Genomic DNA, 14,616 nt, shown 5'->3' on the forward strand with positions numbered 1-14,616 from the left:
CACCAAATTGATTTTTAATTTCAGCACAAAAATTCTGGAATATAGAAAACAACTCAGAACGATCTTTCATTAAGAAAATCCAAGTACATCTTGAATGATCATCAATAAAACTAACAAAATAACGAAATCCCAAGGTTGAACTGACTCTACTAGGACCCCATATATCAGAGTGAACTAAAGAAAAAATAGACTCTGCGTGACTCTCAATACTACGAGGATAGGAGGCTCGGGTATGTTTCCCGAGCTGACATGACTCACACTCTAATGTGGATAAACTAGACAAACCAGGCACCATCTTCTGAAGCTTGGATAAGCTTGGATGTCCTAAACGTTTGTGAATTAGGTCCGGAGGATCTGTAACTAGACATGCCTTGGAGGATTTTAGGGAGTTAAGGTAGTAAAGCCCTTCTGATTCAAGTCCTGTTCCAATCGTCTGCCCTGTACTGCGGTCCTGCATAATAAAAGAATCATCAATAAAATATATACCACAATGGAGGGCACGAGTCAAACGACTAACAGATGCAAGATTGAAAGGACAGCCAGGGACATAGAGAATGGAATCTAGAGTGACAGAGGGTAGGGGATTCGCTTGTCCAACTCCTTTTGCTTTGGTTTGAGACCCATTGGCTAAAGTAACAGTGGGAAGAGACTGTGAATACGCAATATTTGACAAAAGTGATTTATTACCAGAGATATGATCAGAAGCGACTGAGTCCACAACCCATTGTCCAGGAGGACTAGACTGGGAAACACAAGCAAAAGAATTACCAGCAACAGAAATATTAGTCTGAGCAACAGAAGCTACTTGTGGAGATGTCTGCTTACTTGCTCGATACTGAAGGAACTCATTATACTCCCCTTCAGATAAAGAAAATCCCTGGTTACCTGTAGTCTCAGTCTGAGCAACATAAGCATTTTTGGGTGGGCGGCCATGTAAAGAGTGGATACATCACGAGTGTGTCCAAATTTATGACAATAAGAGCACTTGGGTCTAGATCTTCCAAAACGACCTCCTCCTCGTCTATTCTCCATAGTATGAGATGCCCGATTGTCCACTGATTGGGATACGAGGACAGATGAGTCAAGTGTCTGTGATGAGCTCACTGGGTGATTAGGTGCTGCAGCAAGGCGAAGTAATCGAGAGATAATTCATCAACTGTGGGGACGGTTGGACTAGCCAAAATCTGGTCACGTACTGAATCAAGGTCATTAGGGAGTCCAGCGAGTGTAAGAACTAGAAACATCTTCTGTCGTTGCTCTTGTTGTTTTTCAATACTGGCAGAAACTGGCATCAACGTCTCAAATTCTTCCATGACTGCCTGAACTTGTCCCAAGTAAGTAGACAAATCTAATTCCTGTTTCTTCAAGCTTGTCATTCGCGATATTACGTCATAGAAACGAGATATGTCATTAGTGTATAGATTACGAGCCTTTTCCCAAACTAAATAACATGTCTGGAATGGACGGAACAAGGGCATCAACTTGGAATCAATGGATCGCCACAGGATACTACATAACTGAGCATCGACCTTCTCCCACTGTGTTTTGGCCTTTTCATCACCTTCGCTAGCCTTTTTTGTTAAATGATCTTGAACTCCTTGACCTTTACACCACAACTCGACAGATGAAGCCCAATCTAAGTAGTTTGAACCTCCCATTAAAGGTTCTGAGGTAATCATAACACCGGAACTGCCAGAACTCGGGTTTCTAGACCCGAAAGCATCGACTCCCAAAGACATGGTTGGATTATCACCAAATAACAAAAAGAATCAACTGAAAATTCTCTGAAACAGATGAAGAAAACACTGTGTTTGCCGGAAAAGTACTGTAGCTGCCGGAAAAATCAGTGTAGTCGCCGGAAAAACTCAAAGTGGTCGGAATCAAACGAAAACAGGATGGGTAGGGTCGGAATTGCTGTGCGACCAGGCTGTCCTGAAGAAGCTCGGCCAAAAAATGGCCGGAAGAGGCCTCACGCGCCGGCGCGTGACGACGGAGACTCGCTGGAAAATATTTTCCGGCGGCGCGTGAGGGCGCGTGGGAGAGGTTCTGCCGGAGAAATTTTTGTGGTTTGGTTGCCGGAAGCTGATCTATCTCGTGGTGGTGTTGGTTTTTGCACAACACCGACGGATATTGATTTTTTTCTTGCGGACAGTGCTGTTTTGCCGGAAAAAAAAGGTTTTTTTTTTTTTCTTCCCGGAGTCGCTGGAATTTACGCACAGCGATAGATATCTCACGATAGCTCTGATACCATGTGAGAAAGCACAGGAGAAATTATATTATTGATGTATTAACATATGTTACAATGAGCCCTATATATATACACACATAACATGTCCTACTCCTAATATATATTGGATTAGGGTTATTTATTTACTCCTATTTACATGACTATTCTAACAGTGTACTTACTAAATAGCAAGCTTCATATCCANTGGGGACACAATACTGCATACGGTATCTGATTCTGGATGGGAGAGGAAGGCATCCGATTAACTAAATAACAAGCTGTGAGAACTGCATCGCCCCAAAAACGCAGCGGAACATGAGATTCAATGAGAAGTGTGCGAGCAGTCTCAATGATGTGCCTATTCTTTCTCTCTGCAACCCCATTTTGCTGAGGGGTATAAGGACAAGAGGTCTGATGAATAATTCCTTGAGAAGTCATAAACTGCTGAAATTGAGAGGATAAATATTCTAAGGCATTATCACTGCGAAAAGTGCGAATGGAAACACCAAATTGATTTTTAATTTCAGCACAAAAATTTCGGAATATAGAAAACAACTCATAACGATCTTTCATTAAGAAAATCCAAGTACATCTTGAATGATCATCAATAAAACTAACAAAATAACGAAATCCCAAGGTTGAACTGACTCTACTAGGACCCCATATATCAGAGTGAACTAAAGAAAAAATAGACTCTGCGTGACTCTCAATACTACGAGGATAGGAGGCTCGGGTATGTTTCCCGAGCTGACATGACTCACACTCTAATGTGGATAAACTAGACAAACCAGGCACCATCTTCTGAAGCTTGGATAAGCTTGGATGTCCTAAACGTTTGTGAATTAGGTCCGGAGGATCTGTAACTAGACATGCCTTGGAGGATTTTAGGGAGTTAAGGTAGTAAAGCCCTTCTGATTCAAGTCCTGTTCCAATCATCTGCCCTGTACTGCGGTCCTGCATAATAAAAGAATCATCAATAAAATATATACCACAATGGAGGGCACGAGTCAAACGACTAACAGATGCAAGATTAAAAGGACAGCCAGGGACATAGAGAACGGAATCTAGAGTGACAGAGGGTAGGGGATTCGCTTGTCCAACTCCTTTTGCTTTGGTTTGAGACCCATTGGCTAAAGTAACAGTGGGAAGAGACTGTAAATACGCAATATTTGACAAAAGTGATTTATTACCAGAGATATGATCAGAAGCGGCTGAGTGTAAGAACTAGAAACATCTTCTTTCGTTGCTCTTGTTGTTTTTCAATACTGGCAGAAACTGGCATCAACGTCTCAAATTCTTCCATGACTGCCTGAACTTGTCCCAAGTAAGTAGACATATCTAATTCCTGTTTCTTCAAGCTTGTCATTCGCGATATTACGTCATAGAAACGAGATATGTCATTAGTGTATAGATTACGAGCCTTTTCCCAAACTAAATAACATGTCTGGAATGGACGGAACAAGGGCATCAACTTGGAATCAATAGATCGCCACAGGATACTACATAACTGAGCATCGACCTTCTCCCACTGTGTTTTGGCCTTTTCATCACCTTAGCTAGCCTTTTTTGTTAAATGATCTTGAACTCCTTGACCTTTACACCACAACTCAACAGATGAAGCCCAATCTAAGTAGTTTGAACCTCCCATTAAAGGTTCTGAGGTAATCATAACACCGGAACTGCCAGAACCTGGGTTTCTAGACCCGAAAGCATCGACTCCCAAAGACATGGTTGGATTATCACCAAATAACAAAAAGAATCAACTGAAAATTCTCTGAAACAGATGAAGAAAACACTGTGTTTGCCGGAAAAGTACTGTAGCTGCCGGAAAAATCAGTGTAGTCGCCGGAAAAACTCAAAGTGGTCGGAATCAAACGAAAACAGGATGGGTAGGGTCGGAATTGCTGTGCGACCAGGCTGTCCTGAAGAAGCTCGGCCAAAAAATGGCCGGAAGAGGCCTCACGCGCCGGCGCGTGACGACGGAGACTCGCTGGAAAATATTTTCCGGCGGCGCGTGAGGGCGCGTGGGAGAGGTTCTGCCGGAGAAATTTTTGTGGTTTGGTTGCCGGAAGCTGATCTATCTCGTGGTGGTGTTGGTTTTTGCACAACACCGACGGATATTGATTTTTTCTTGCGGACAGTGCTGTTTTGCCGGAAAAAAAAGGTTTTTTTTTTTTTTTCTTCCCGGAGTCGCTGAATTTATGCACAGCGATAAATATCTCACGATAGTTCTGATACCATGTGAGAAAGCACAGGAGAAATTATATTATTGATGTATTAACATATGTTACAATGAGCCCTATATATATACACACATAACATGTCCTACTCCTAATATATATTGGATTAGGGTTATTTATTTACTCCTATTTACATGACTATTCTAACAAGCTGGTTACTTATTTTTGCGTTCAGGTTACCTTGCGCAAAGATTCTTTGGATGTTAAAGAAGAAGACTACTACACATCACTGTACAATGAAAGCCAGGCACAATTTAATACGTATGTCATCTATTTTAATCATTACTTATGCAACTAGACTTTTTTCTTGTTTGAAAGTCATCTTTGCTTTTGCTCTCCGTTTGCCGCTCGTGGTAAAGTTCTCTCACTCAATTTGTTTAACTGGGGAAGCTCATGGTTTTTTCCTTGTGTTATTTTTCTTTGGTCTTTGGATTGACTACTCGCATGGCTTGTGTTTCATCTGATTACTGTGTGTTAAGTCATCCTGGAAGATACAGGCGTTTATTTCTTGGAAATCCTGAAAAATAATCATCTTACATCTATTCTCTGGAAAATGCTCAAAACCTGCTACTTTTACCTTGTGAAAAGTTAAAAATGAGCGACGGAATAAGCATATTTTTTCCTTACTGCTTTATTGTTTTATTCCTGATTTATTTTGGTGCAGATACATTCAAGCTGGTACTCTGATGAATAACTATGCTCACATTTTTGATCTACTCACACGCCTGCGACAGGTATGAAGATCATGCTTTCAATCTGAACTGTTCTGGATAATGTATTGGTACCTGCATTTATTAGCTTTAGTTGTGAATTCCAGTCTGTTGCTGCTATTGGTTAATTGTTAAACATGTTGCTGCTATTGGTTAATTGTTAAACCTTCAAACTATGGATCTAATGCATTTCTTTCTTTTCTAGAAGAAACATATCGATACTACTGTATCCATTGTGGTAAAAGCACTAAACCATGGAAATGAAATTTTTGATGTTGTTAATGGGTGAAAATCTTGTAGTACTGCAAAGCTTGGAGCAATTAATTCTCACTAAGACGAAAACCTAAGATTTCCAAACACTTAGAGAAACCATCAAAAACAAGAATTGCAAACTACTTGGCAACTCTGCTTCTACAGAATAGCATTGACAGCACTTGGGATCCAAGGGCAAAGATCAGCACACTCTTTCCCAATTTGGCCAGTGATTGCACCCTTTGGATTCACAATCACTCCAGCATTATCTTAAAAGTACATGTAAACACCGTCCTTTCTACCCCATGGTTTGCGAACAATAATAGCGGGCATAACTTTCTTAAGATCTGGCTTACCTTTCTTGACAGTGGCCATAACCATGTGTCCCACATAAGCTGAAGGTAACCTGTTAAGCCTTCCACTGATCCCTTTCACGGAAATAATTACTGGTTCTTCTCACCAGTGTTACTAGCAGTTCAACATCGCCACTACTGGCAAACCTAGCACATCATGAACTTCTCGTCCTCATTTCGACATTGTGGACGGCGCCGGTCCCTCTGTTTTCTCTCAAAAAATGAAGAGTGGTCTAATGCATTTTTAATGATTTGAATTATATTATTTGGGGCAAATTCAAGAGATGTAGTTTAAATTTTCTTACTGGAGATATAGTTTTATACTTCAATTATTACGATCATTTTTTGATAACCTCATTTGTTAGGATCACTTGGTTTGTAGTATTAGCCTCTGTATTAGGCTTGGATAGAGTTACCTGTTGTTTGTTACAAGTCTGGGTCAGAACAAATTATCTGCAATCACCAAATAAAGTAAGCCTGGGAAGGTGTGAGATTATAGTTCAGGGATGCTATTCCCCTGTGAATCGAGGTGAAAAAAACATGCTCCTCAATTATGAATAGAGAAAAAACAAATTCTTTTGATATTTCTTCCTCTTGTCTTTTTCCTTCTTCCTTTCTCTTCAATTACTTCCTTACCCAATTTGTTTTCTAAATATTCTGGAAAACATATGTAAAAACGAATAGCAAATCTTTTTGATTTAGTAAACAAAACCAGTATTCAAGAAACCAACTGAAAGTTGGTGGTCCCAAAAATAGAAACCAACTCAACGTCAGTTTTGAAAAAGCAAATTAATTTTGATTTCTAGTCAAACTCAACTTAATGGTTATTGGAACACGACCTAATCCAAACAAGCAACATGTTTAAAGCTAAGTCTTCCAAAATAGCTGAACCAAAGCAATTTCAAATGCCACTCTATTCCTCTCCGACTACTGTCTACTCTGCTCAAGTGTTTTTCTCCCTTCCGCAGCATCTATTGCAGTTTGGTCTTCACCTGCCACGGCTGCTTGAGTTTAGATCAGTGTTGACATTCCTCCCCCATCTCGCATCATTTATTTTCCTCCTAAGCATTTTTTTCTGTAATATTTTCACTATAGCTTTTATTCACCGTTTATTTTTACCTTCAATATTTTTGTGTATTCTTGTTTTTTTTTTGTATCCATTTATTATTGGCATGTACTTTCTTTCAATTTAACTAATCTCTTTTTCCTTTCTTTATTGCTTTCCGTACTTAATTTTATCTTGTAATATTGTCATTACTATTCTTTTTATATGATAAAGTGTAAAACTCCACCCATGAACCCCCTACCACTGTACCGAGGAGTCCAACTGGATTTTCTACTATGTTTCCTCGGTTACTCAAACCCTCATTCATATGATTGGAGGTGGTGGGAGTTCCCCACTAGGCTATGCATCCCTTATCTGTAATATTTACATCATGATGTCTTATTGAATTTAAGTTCGTGCAAGTGAATGCAGTATTTGGATGACAAATCAATGAAAAAGGAGAACATTATGTGAGACAAAAATTTAAGATGCTAAATCCACTGTTGGTTTGGATCATAGAAAATCTGCCTGATACGTAATCTAGTGTGGCGAAATGTTAGACAAGGATTCCCATCTGGCCTACGGCCCCCTTGCTAATAATTTAACTTTGATGGACAAAATCCTGCATTGTCCTTGTTTACTTAAATGGCACTTATGCAATAGCATGTCATATGTCAAATTGCATACACAGAAAGTGTTTTCTGAAACTCTTTTCATATTGAAGTACCGATTTTGTTATTCTTATTTTTAATTCCTAGATTAAAGAAGTATCATGCAAGAACAAGAATGAGCTTTAACTTCGTTAGTCTTCTTTGTGATTGCAAGTGGTTACTCTGATTATTTTGCTCTTTCTAGCATGCTGTGGCCCAAGAATTTCTGTATATGGGATGTTGTCCTCCATTACATTACCTTATATACAAACCTTGCCTTCTCCTGTTGCATCTTCTGAAGTTCCATGATAAATGTAGGTCCTTAAAGAAATAAACAGTTCAAAATTCTTGTAGTAAAGCACACAATTTGACTTTCTATGATATGCATGCTTCTTTCTTAAAAATGGTTGCTTTGCAAAATTTTGCTTGTATTTGATTGATTTTTTTTTTTTACTTATTTTATTTCTGGTCTGACCGCAGGCAGTTGATCATCCTTACCTTGTGGTATACTCTAGTACTGCTTTGGCTAGAAGTGGAAACACTGATGATTCTGGCTATGTTGAACAACCATGTGGTTTATGTCATGATCCAGTAGAAGATCCAGTTGTGAGTTTGCATCCCCTCCCCCTTTCATAAGAAAAGAAAGGCAAAAAGGAACAAGCTCATCAAGAAATTTGATACTTCACGAGAATTGAATTTGATGGAGTTCGTACTTGCACTACATTAATATTTTGTATACTATATGAATGATATTTCAAATCTTAATGTGGCCATATTTCTCATAATTTGCATGTTTTTTTAAAAGCTACTCCTAATAGCTTCTCAAGTGTTTTTGTAAGTGCCTGAGCTTCTGCAAATTCTTTTCCATCGCTGTATGAAAGACACTCAATTTTTTACTAGAAGTGCTTTTAGGAATGCCTTTTACACCTAAAAGGACTTCATAAAACATGTGGAATTTATGATCTGAATTCTTGTGCCTCATTTCTTGACAACCTAAGATGCTTTGAATTCCTTAACTATTATTCTGCTGTTTGAACCAGCTTTCTTATAAAACTGTGTGTTTCTTTTGACTATGGCAGGTTGCTTCTTGCACACATGTCTTTTGCAAGTCATGTCTGATAGATTTTTCTGCAAGTGTGGGGCAAGTGTCATGCCCTTCATGTTCTAAACCACTTACAGTGGATTTCACTGCAAATGACAAGGGGGATCAGAAAACTAAACCGGCTGTCAAAGGGTTTAGGTCATCAAGTATACTGAACAGAATTCGTCTTAATGATTTCCAGACAAGCACAAAAATAGATGCTTTGGTATAAGATTACTTTCCCTTCGATAACTATATTTTATCTTGCCTTTATCTTTTGCTTTATGATTTTCTTTTCCTCTCTCAAAGAGTACTAGGGGCTGCTATACTGCATCATTTGCAGGCACTAAATATGTTTCCTAAGACTCCTATGCCATCTAACTTGCCAGATATAGGACCTAGATGATGTTGTGCATGTAGAAGTTCAGGATGATAGTTTCTGTCTTTCTAGATTGTTTCTTGGTGAATTTGCTTTATAGGCACCTAGGAAAATTGAGAAGTTCTTGTCAGGCTTGTTTGTGTGCTAACTTGGGAACAGATGAGGTCTATGGAAGTTCTGCTTGCCATTTGGCAGTTCTGCATAAAATACTCCCCCCATTTTGAAGTGGAAACTAATTGAGGAATAATAAGTTTTCTTTGTGATCTCATTGTTATTTTATATCCTTTGACATTTTGGCTTAAATTCTTCTAATATTATTCTTTTGAATATTTACAGTGCCTCTGTTATGGTAGTAAGAACCCCTATGTGAAGTGTTAAGGTGAACTTTGTATGTGAAGTGTATCCTTCCTTCTCATTACTTGTTTTATTTGGTTCTAGAGAGAAGAAATAAGGTTCATGGTTGAAAGAGATGGTTCTGCAAAAGCAATAGTTTTCAGCCAATTCACATCGTTTTTGGATCTGATACACTATTCTCTACAGAAGGTAAGACATTTTATCTGTGTCCCCTTCACACCTACCCCTCCTTTTGCCATCAGTAATTTACAGCAAGAAGCATGTCTTGTGTGCATTTGGCAGTCGGGCATCAGTTGTGTTCAATTAGTTGGATCCATGTCTATAACTGCAAGAGATTCTGCAATTACAAGATTTACCGAGGATCCAGATTGCAGGATATTCCTTATGAGCTTAAAAGCTGGAGGTGTTGCCCTCAATCTTACAGTGGCATCACATGTAAGGAGTTTCTTTCCTTTCCCTGTGAATGCGGACTCTTCATTTCTTTTTAAATACCAAGTGGTTTGAATCTATTGTCGCATTATTTCTGCTCTTCAGGTTCCAAATATTTTGTTTCGTTTGAGATATTTTAACTTATCTTCTCTGTGCACCTAAAGAACCAGCTTAGATTCTATATGGACTTGTAATTTTTTGTTTGAATGACCTAGACCACTTTCCTTGTCGCTCTTCTCTGTAACTTTACTAGGTTTTCTTGATGGATCCTTGGTGGAATCCTGCTGTGGAGCAGCAAGCCCAAGATAGAATCCATCGAATAGGGCAGTATAAACCAATCAGGTGCGTATTTGTGTTTCTTCAACCTGCTATGCCATTGAAAAGGAGCTTATTGCTGTTTTCTCATATCTAGGATTGTGAGATTTGTGATTGAGAATACAATTGAGGAGAGGATCTTAAAGTTGCAAGAGAAAAAGGAACTGGTTTTTGAAGGGTAAGTTTCTCCAACTTCACTGAGGTAGTTGCATGTGTATTCAGAGAGAGTAATTTGATGACTTGTAACTGTTGAGTGATTTTCGTAATGTTACCCTCAGAAGTGATTTCAAGATAAATTCAGAGAATCACGTAAATTTTTTCTGCTGTAAAAAAAAAAAAAAAAAAAGAGCAGCCCGGTGCACTAAGCTCCCGCTATGCGTGAGGTCCGGGGAAGGGCCAGATCACAAAGGGTTTATTGTACGCAGCCTTACCCTGCATTTCTGCAAGAGGCTGTTTCTATGGCTTTGAACCCATGACCTGCTCACATGGCAGCAACTTTACCAGTTTCTGCTCTCTAGATCTTTGTATAAAATATGACCTGATGAGTTTAAATGGAGCGACCAATCTGTGAGGATTTATATAGCCAGCTCCAACTTGTTTGGGATTAAGGTTTAGTTGTTGTCGAGATGTTTACAACTAAAAAATAAGACGGTTGGCTAGGGATTGAAATGGGGCTATACATGGAGCGCTCGAATATGTTTAGGGTTTCTCATTCGTATAAGTTGCAAAAATATACACTCAGATGCATCTCTCCTCGAATCTCATTTGGACAGAAATTATTGACCTTTTCCCGTTTTACTCTTAGCTCCTGATTTCTCTCTTTTACTTGGCCACTCCTTTTCTCTCTGATGTCCTGACATTCAATATTAATGCTTTTGCAGGACGGTCGGTGGCTCTTCGGAGGCCTTGGGAAAACTAACAGAGGCAGACTTGAAATTCTTGTTCGTAACCTAATTAGATTATGTTCCGTTACTTGGTTCAGTAAGAAAGCTCATTTGATCTTGTTTCGTTTCTTGCTCGAATCTTGTGCCTAGTGTTCTAGCTTTTGCAAGTAGGAAAAGGCAATACTGCTTTTGATGTATCCAGAGGGATAGGCTGTCGGTTTTGCATCTCCTTGATTTTGTCATCTGCCGGAATTGTAATATATTCATACCAATTTCAGAAGACCTTTTTGGGCAATGCTGCACTCTCTTCGAATGGAAGCAGTGTCAATATTGTTTTAAGCTAACGAATGATGGTTAGGAAACACATAAGAATAGTGCAATTATCGTAATTCCTAATGAAAAAAATAACAATTGACTTGACACAGTTGTTGGAAAGATATGAATTTTTTGTATTTGTTGAGATAAAGGTGAAGCACCGTTTGTTTTCGTCTAATGGAGTTATTTGTTCTTTTTTTTTTTTTTTGGGCTAAAACTTTTATTTTTTTGTTGCTTTTAATAGGTTTGACGTTGGATACTTAAAAGATTTCTATGAATGTGATTGTTTACTCTTATATCCATTGCGACCACAAGCCTACAATCATCATCACCAGCTATCTTCATCAACTTTTGACGCATAACCACAATCCTTCATCGACCTCCGTTGCATTGACAACCAACAACCATCATATCACTTTCATTGTCAATCACCATGACCAACTATCATCACCACTAATTTACCACCACCATGATCTTGACCACCACCATGATCCACTGCTACCGCTAACTACCTTTGTCAGCCACCTCCATTGCCGTCCTCCATCCCCAAAGGAACACCACTGCTATTGCTAACAATCATTAATTACCACCCTCCAATCATTATCATCTCCAGTCATGTCCATCATCAGTATGGCTAACGATCACTGTTACTAGCTTTTAAAGTGTATTTGATCGAACAAACAACTTAAATTACAATGTAAATGAGTATTTTCACTAATATTTTGTTGATATAGTATTTAATTACATATCTTAAATTTTATAGTCATTAATAAGTTTTAATAATGATAAATTAAAGACTCATATGTTCAGAAAACAAACAATATTAATTATACAGTATAGATTTAGAGTCATCTTAATAATCATAAGTTTTCAGATTTATACATATTAATCCAAAATTCCTAATAAAACAAGCAAAGTCTAAGTCTATCCATCTTTAAAATATTGAACGAAAAATAATTTTCTCTTTCAAGAAAAATTGAGAAATGGAATAGAGAGAAGTTATATCTATATGTATTTTTTGTGAAGTGTGCATTTAAAAATTAATTTTTAAAGAGTTGAATAGAGAAAAGTTATTTTCACCAACAATAATTGCATATTAATTTCAAATAAATTGGATTGACAATATGATTCCTCAATATTTACTTTCCTCCTTTTAAGTTCATCTCAAATTTATCTCAATATAATATTATATAAAAATAGAAATAAGAACTCAAGAAAAAGAACTTCTGCACATAAGTTCCTTATATTCTACTATTATACAAATTTTCAATTAATTGGTGTCGCTCACATAGACCTTTTTTTTTCATTGTATCATATTTTTGCTAGTTCTCATGGACTCCAGAAGATTGTAGGTTTTTAAGAAAATTTCTCGTCAAGTGATTTTTGGCTAACCTTGTCCCTTTTTAATATTTTCACTATCATACTTTTACACCTATCAATAAGTATATTTAAAGTCGATGTAAGACATAATCAAACCATTTCGAGCGAGTTTCTCTCATTTTATCCTTTATATGTTCTACTTATACACCTTTGCCAAATCTGACCATCTTTAGACTATTTTTGTATGATTGCGCATCCACTTTAGAATTTGAATAAGTATGACACCCATTTTATGGATATGTTCGACTTTAAATGCCTTCGCTCATATAATATTGCTAGTTTTACAACCGATCTATAAGACTTGTCTTTTAATTTGGTAGATATCGTTTTATCACACAAAACTTTAGTGACACTTGCATTTTGACTATTATATTTTCAATTTATGCAACGTTTTCATCTATCATATATTTTTTAACATCAAGCCTAGATATCTGAATTATTTGCATTTAGGCAAAGCGATTCTGTATAATCTCACTTCTTTATTCTTCCTATAGTGACTAAACTTACATTTACGTATATTCAATCTTACTTCTGTTGATCCTAATATCCTCATACTCAAGAGTGTTTTTTCGTAGTTCAAGTTTTTGGTAGACACCCTCATTGGTTTCACTAATGAACATAATAGCAAATATCATACATCATGAGACTTTATCCTGTATAGTGTTAGTTTGCTCATTCATAACTTAGATAAATAACCATGAACTTAATGTCGATTTCTGGAGTAACTCATGATTATGAGAAATTCCTTTGTATACCATATTATTGTCCGCACGCTAATGACAATTCCTTCATACATATTCTTTATAATATTTTGTATATTTAACATTAATTCACGTCTTCTTTAATATTTGCCAAATATCTTTTCTCGATATTCTATCACACTTTCTCTAGGTCAATAAACACGATATATAAATCTTTCTTCTTCTAGTAAATTTTCGTTAATTTTCTTAGAAAGAATATAACCTTCATTATAGATCTAATATATATAAATTCAAGATGGTTCTACGTAGCTCTTGAGCAAAAATACGCTATCATTGTTTCTCAAAGTTTCTATGCTCATAAGTTTAATATTATGGTAGTTCACATACCTTTGAATATTTTCATTGTTCTTGTACATTCAAATCAAGATACTCTTTCTCCACTCGTAGGACATACTAACCATTTCTTTATATATAACACTAATTAACCTGGTAAGTCATATTACTCCAACTTCCTTGAAAAAAGCTATATTTATTCTCTATGGTAAAAACTTACTCGCATCGGGTGTTAACACCAAGCAAATAAATAAATGGCACTTGTCACTATATTTAATTACATTTGTTTGTAATTAACTATGATTAACAACCTTTTATTTTATACATGATCTTAAATAATAATATAAAATTATACTTGATCGCCTTGCTATTCCCTTGTGCTCTTATCGGCAAGTAGATTGAATAGAAATAGTGAATCATTTTTATCAATTTTTGTGGCCAAAATATTCCAATAATTCTTATGGAGTTATAAAACGTCGAGAGATTATTTCTTTATTGCCATTTACAAATTCCCCCTTCTTATAATACAATCATTTATTTCTTTGGCCAAGATTTTTCAATAATTATACTTTTGATTACATGACTTTTACTGGCCAGTTAAGTGTTAAGGAATAATTGTAGTTCTCCTATTCTACTCAAACTATGTGCTAGCCAACCATTGAAATGGAATACATTTTGAAATATAAGTCAAGAAGCAAAGCTCTATTCCACCAAAAAAACTCTTGGTACCAATCGAGAAGTTTTGTTTTGTGTCTCATACAACTGATAGTAGTTGTATTAGGCTCCTTTTTGTCTAACAAAATTGTGGACCCCAATCTTACACTGTTGGGTCCATAGAATTCTGGGTCCACAAAACTGTCAGACAAAAAGTTACCTCATACAACTAGTGTAAGTTGTATGAGACACAAAATAAAATTTTCCGTACCAATCTCAAGAAATTAGATCCCTCTCACTCTACTTTTCTAGCT

At 36.9% G+C, this 14,616-nt stretch overlaps 1 protein-coding gene and 1 pseudogene across 1 annotated transcript in view; one reads left to right on the forward strand and one right to left on the reverse strand.

Annotated features, from left to right (window-relative positions):
• Positions 1-11,412, forward strand: part of LOC109225522 (DNA repair protein RAD16-like) — a 16,728-nt gene extending 5,316 nt beyond the window's left edge. Inside the window, exons 8-16 of the mRNA XM_019390222.1 lie at positions 4,643-4,728; positions 5,132-5,201; positions 7,958-8,083; positions 8,557-8,784; positions 9,376-9,480; positions 9,574-9,726; positions 9,974-10,062; positions 10,133-10,213; positions 10,917-11,412. Of these exons, the coding sequence (XP_019245767.1) occupies positions 4,643-4,728; positions 5,132-5,201; positions 7,958-8,083; positions 8,557-8,784; positions 9,376-9,480; positions 9,574-9,726; positions 9,974-10,062; positions 10,133-10,213; positions 10,917-10,989 (1,011 nt within the window). The 3' untranslated portion in view covers positions 10,990-11,412. The remainder of the gene's footprint in view (positions 1-4,642; positions 4,729-5,131; positions 5,202-7,957; positions 8,084-8,556; positions 8,785-9,375; positions 9,481-9,573; positions 9,727-9,973; positions 10,063-10,132; positions 10,214-10,916) is intronic.
• On the reverse strand, positions 5,502-7,155 carry LOC109225896 (annotated as a pseudogene).

This window comes from Nicotiana attenuata, chromosome 5 (genome assembly GCF_001879085.1).
Source record: "Nicotiana attenuata strain UT chromosome 5, NIATTr2, whole genome shotgun sequence".
NCBI lineage: Eukaryota > Viridiplantae > Streptophyta > Magnoliopsida > Solanales > Solanaceae > Nicotiana > Nicotiana attenuata.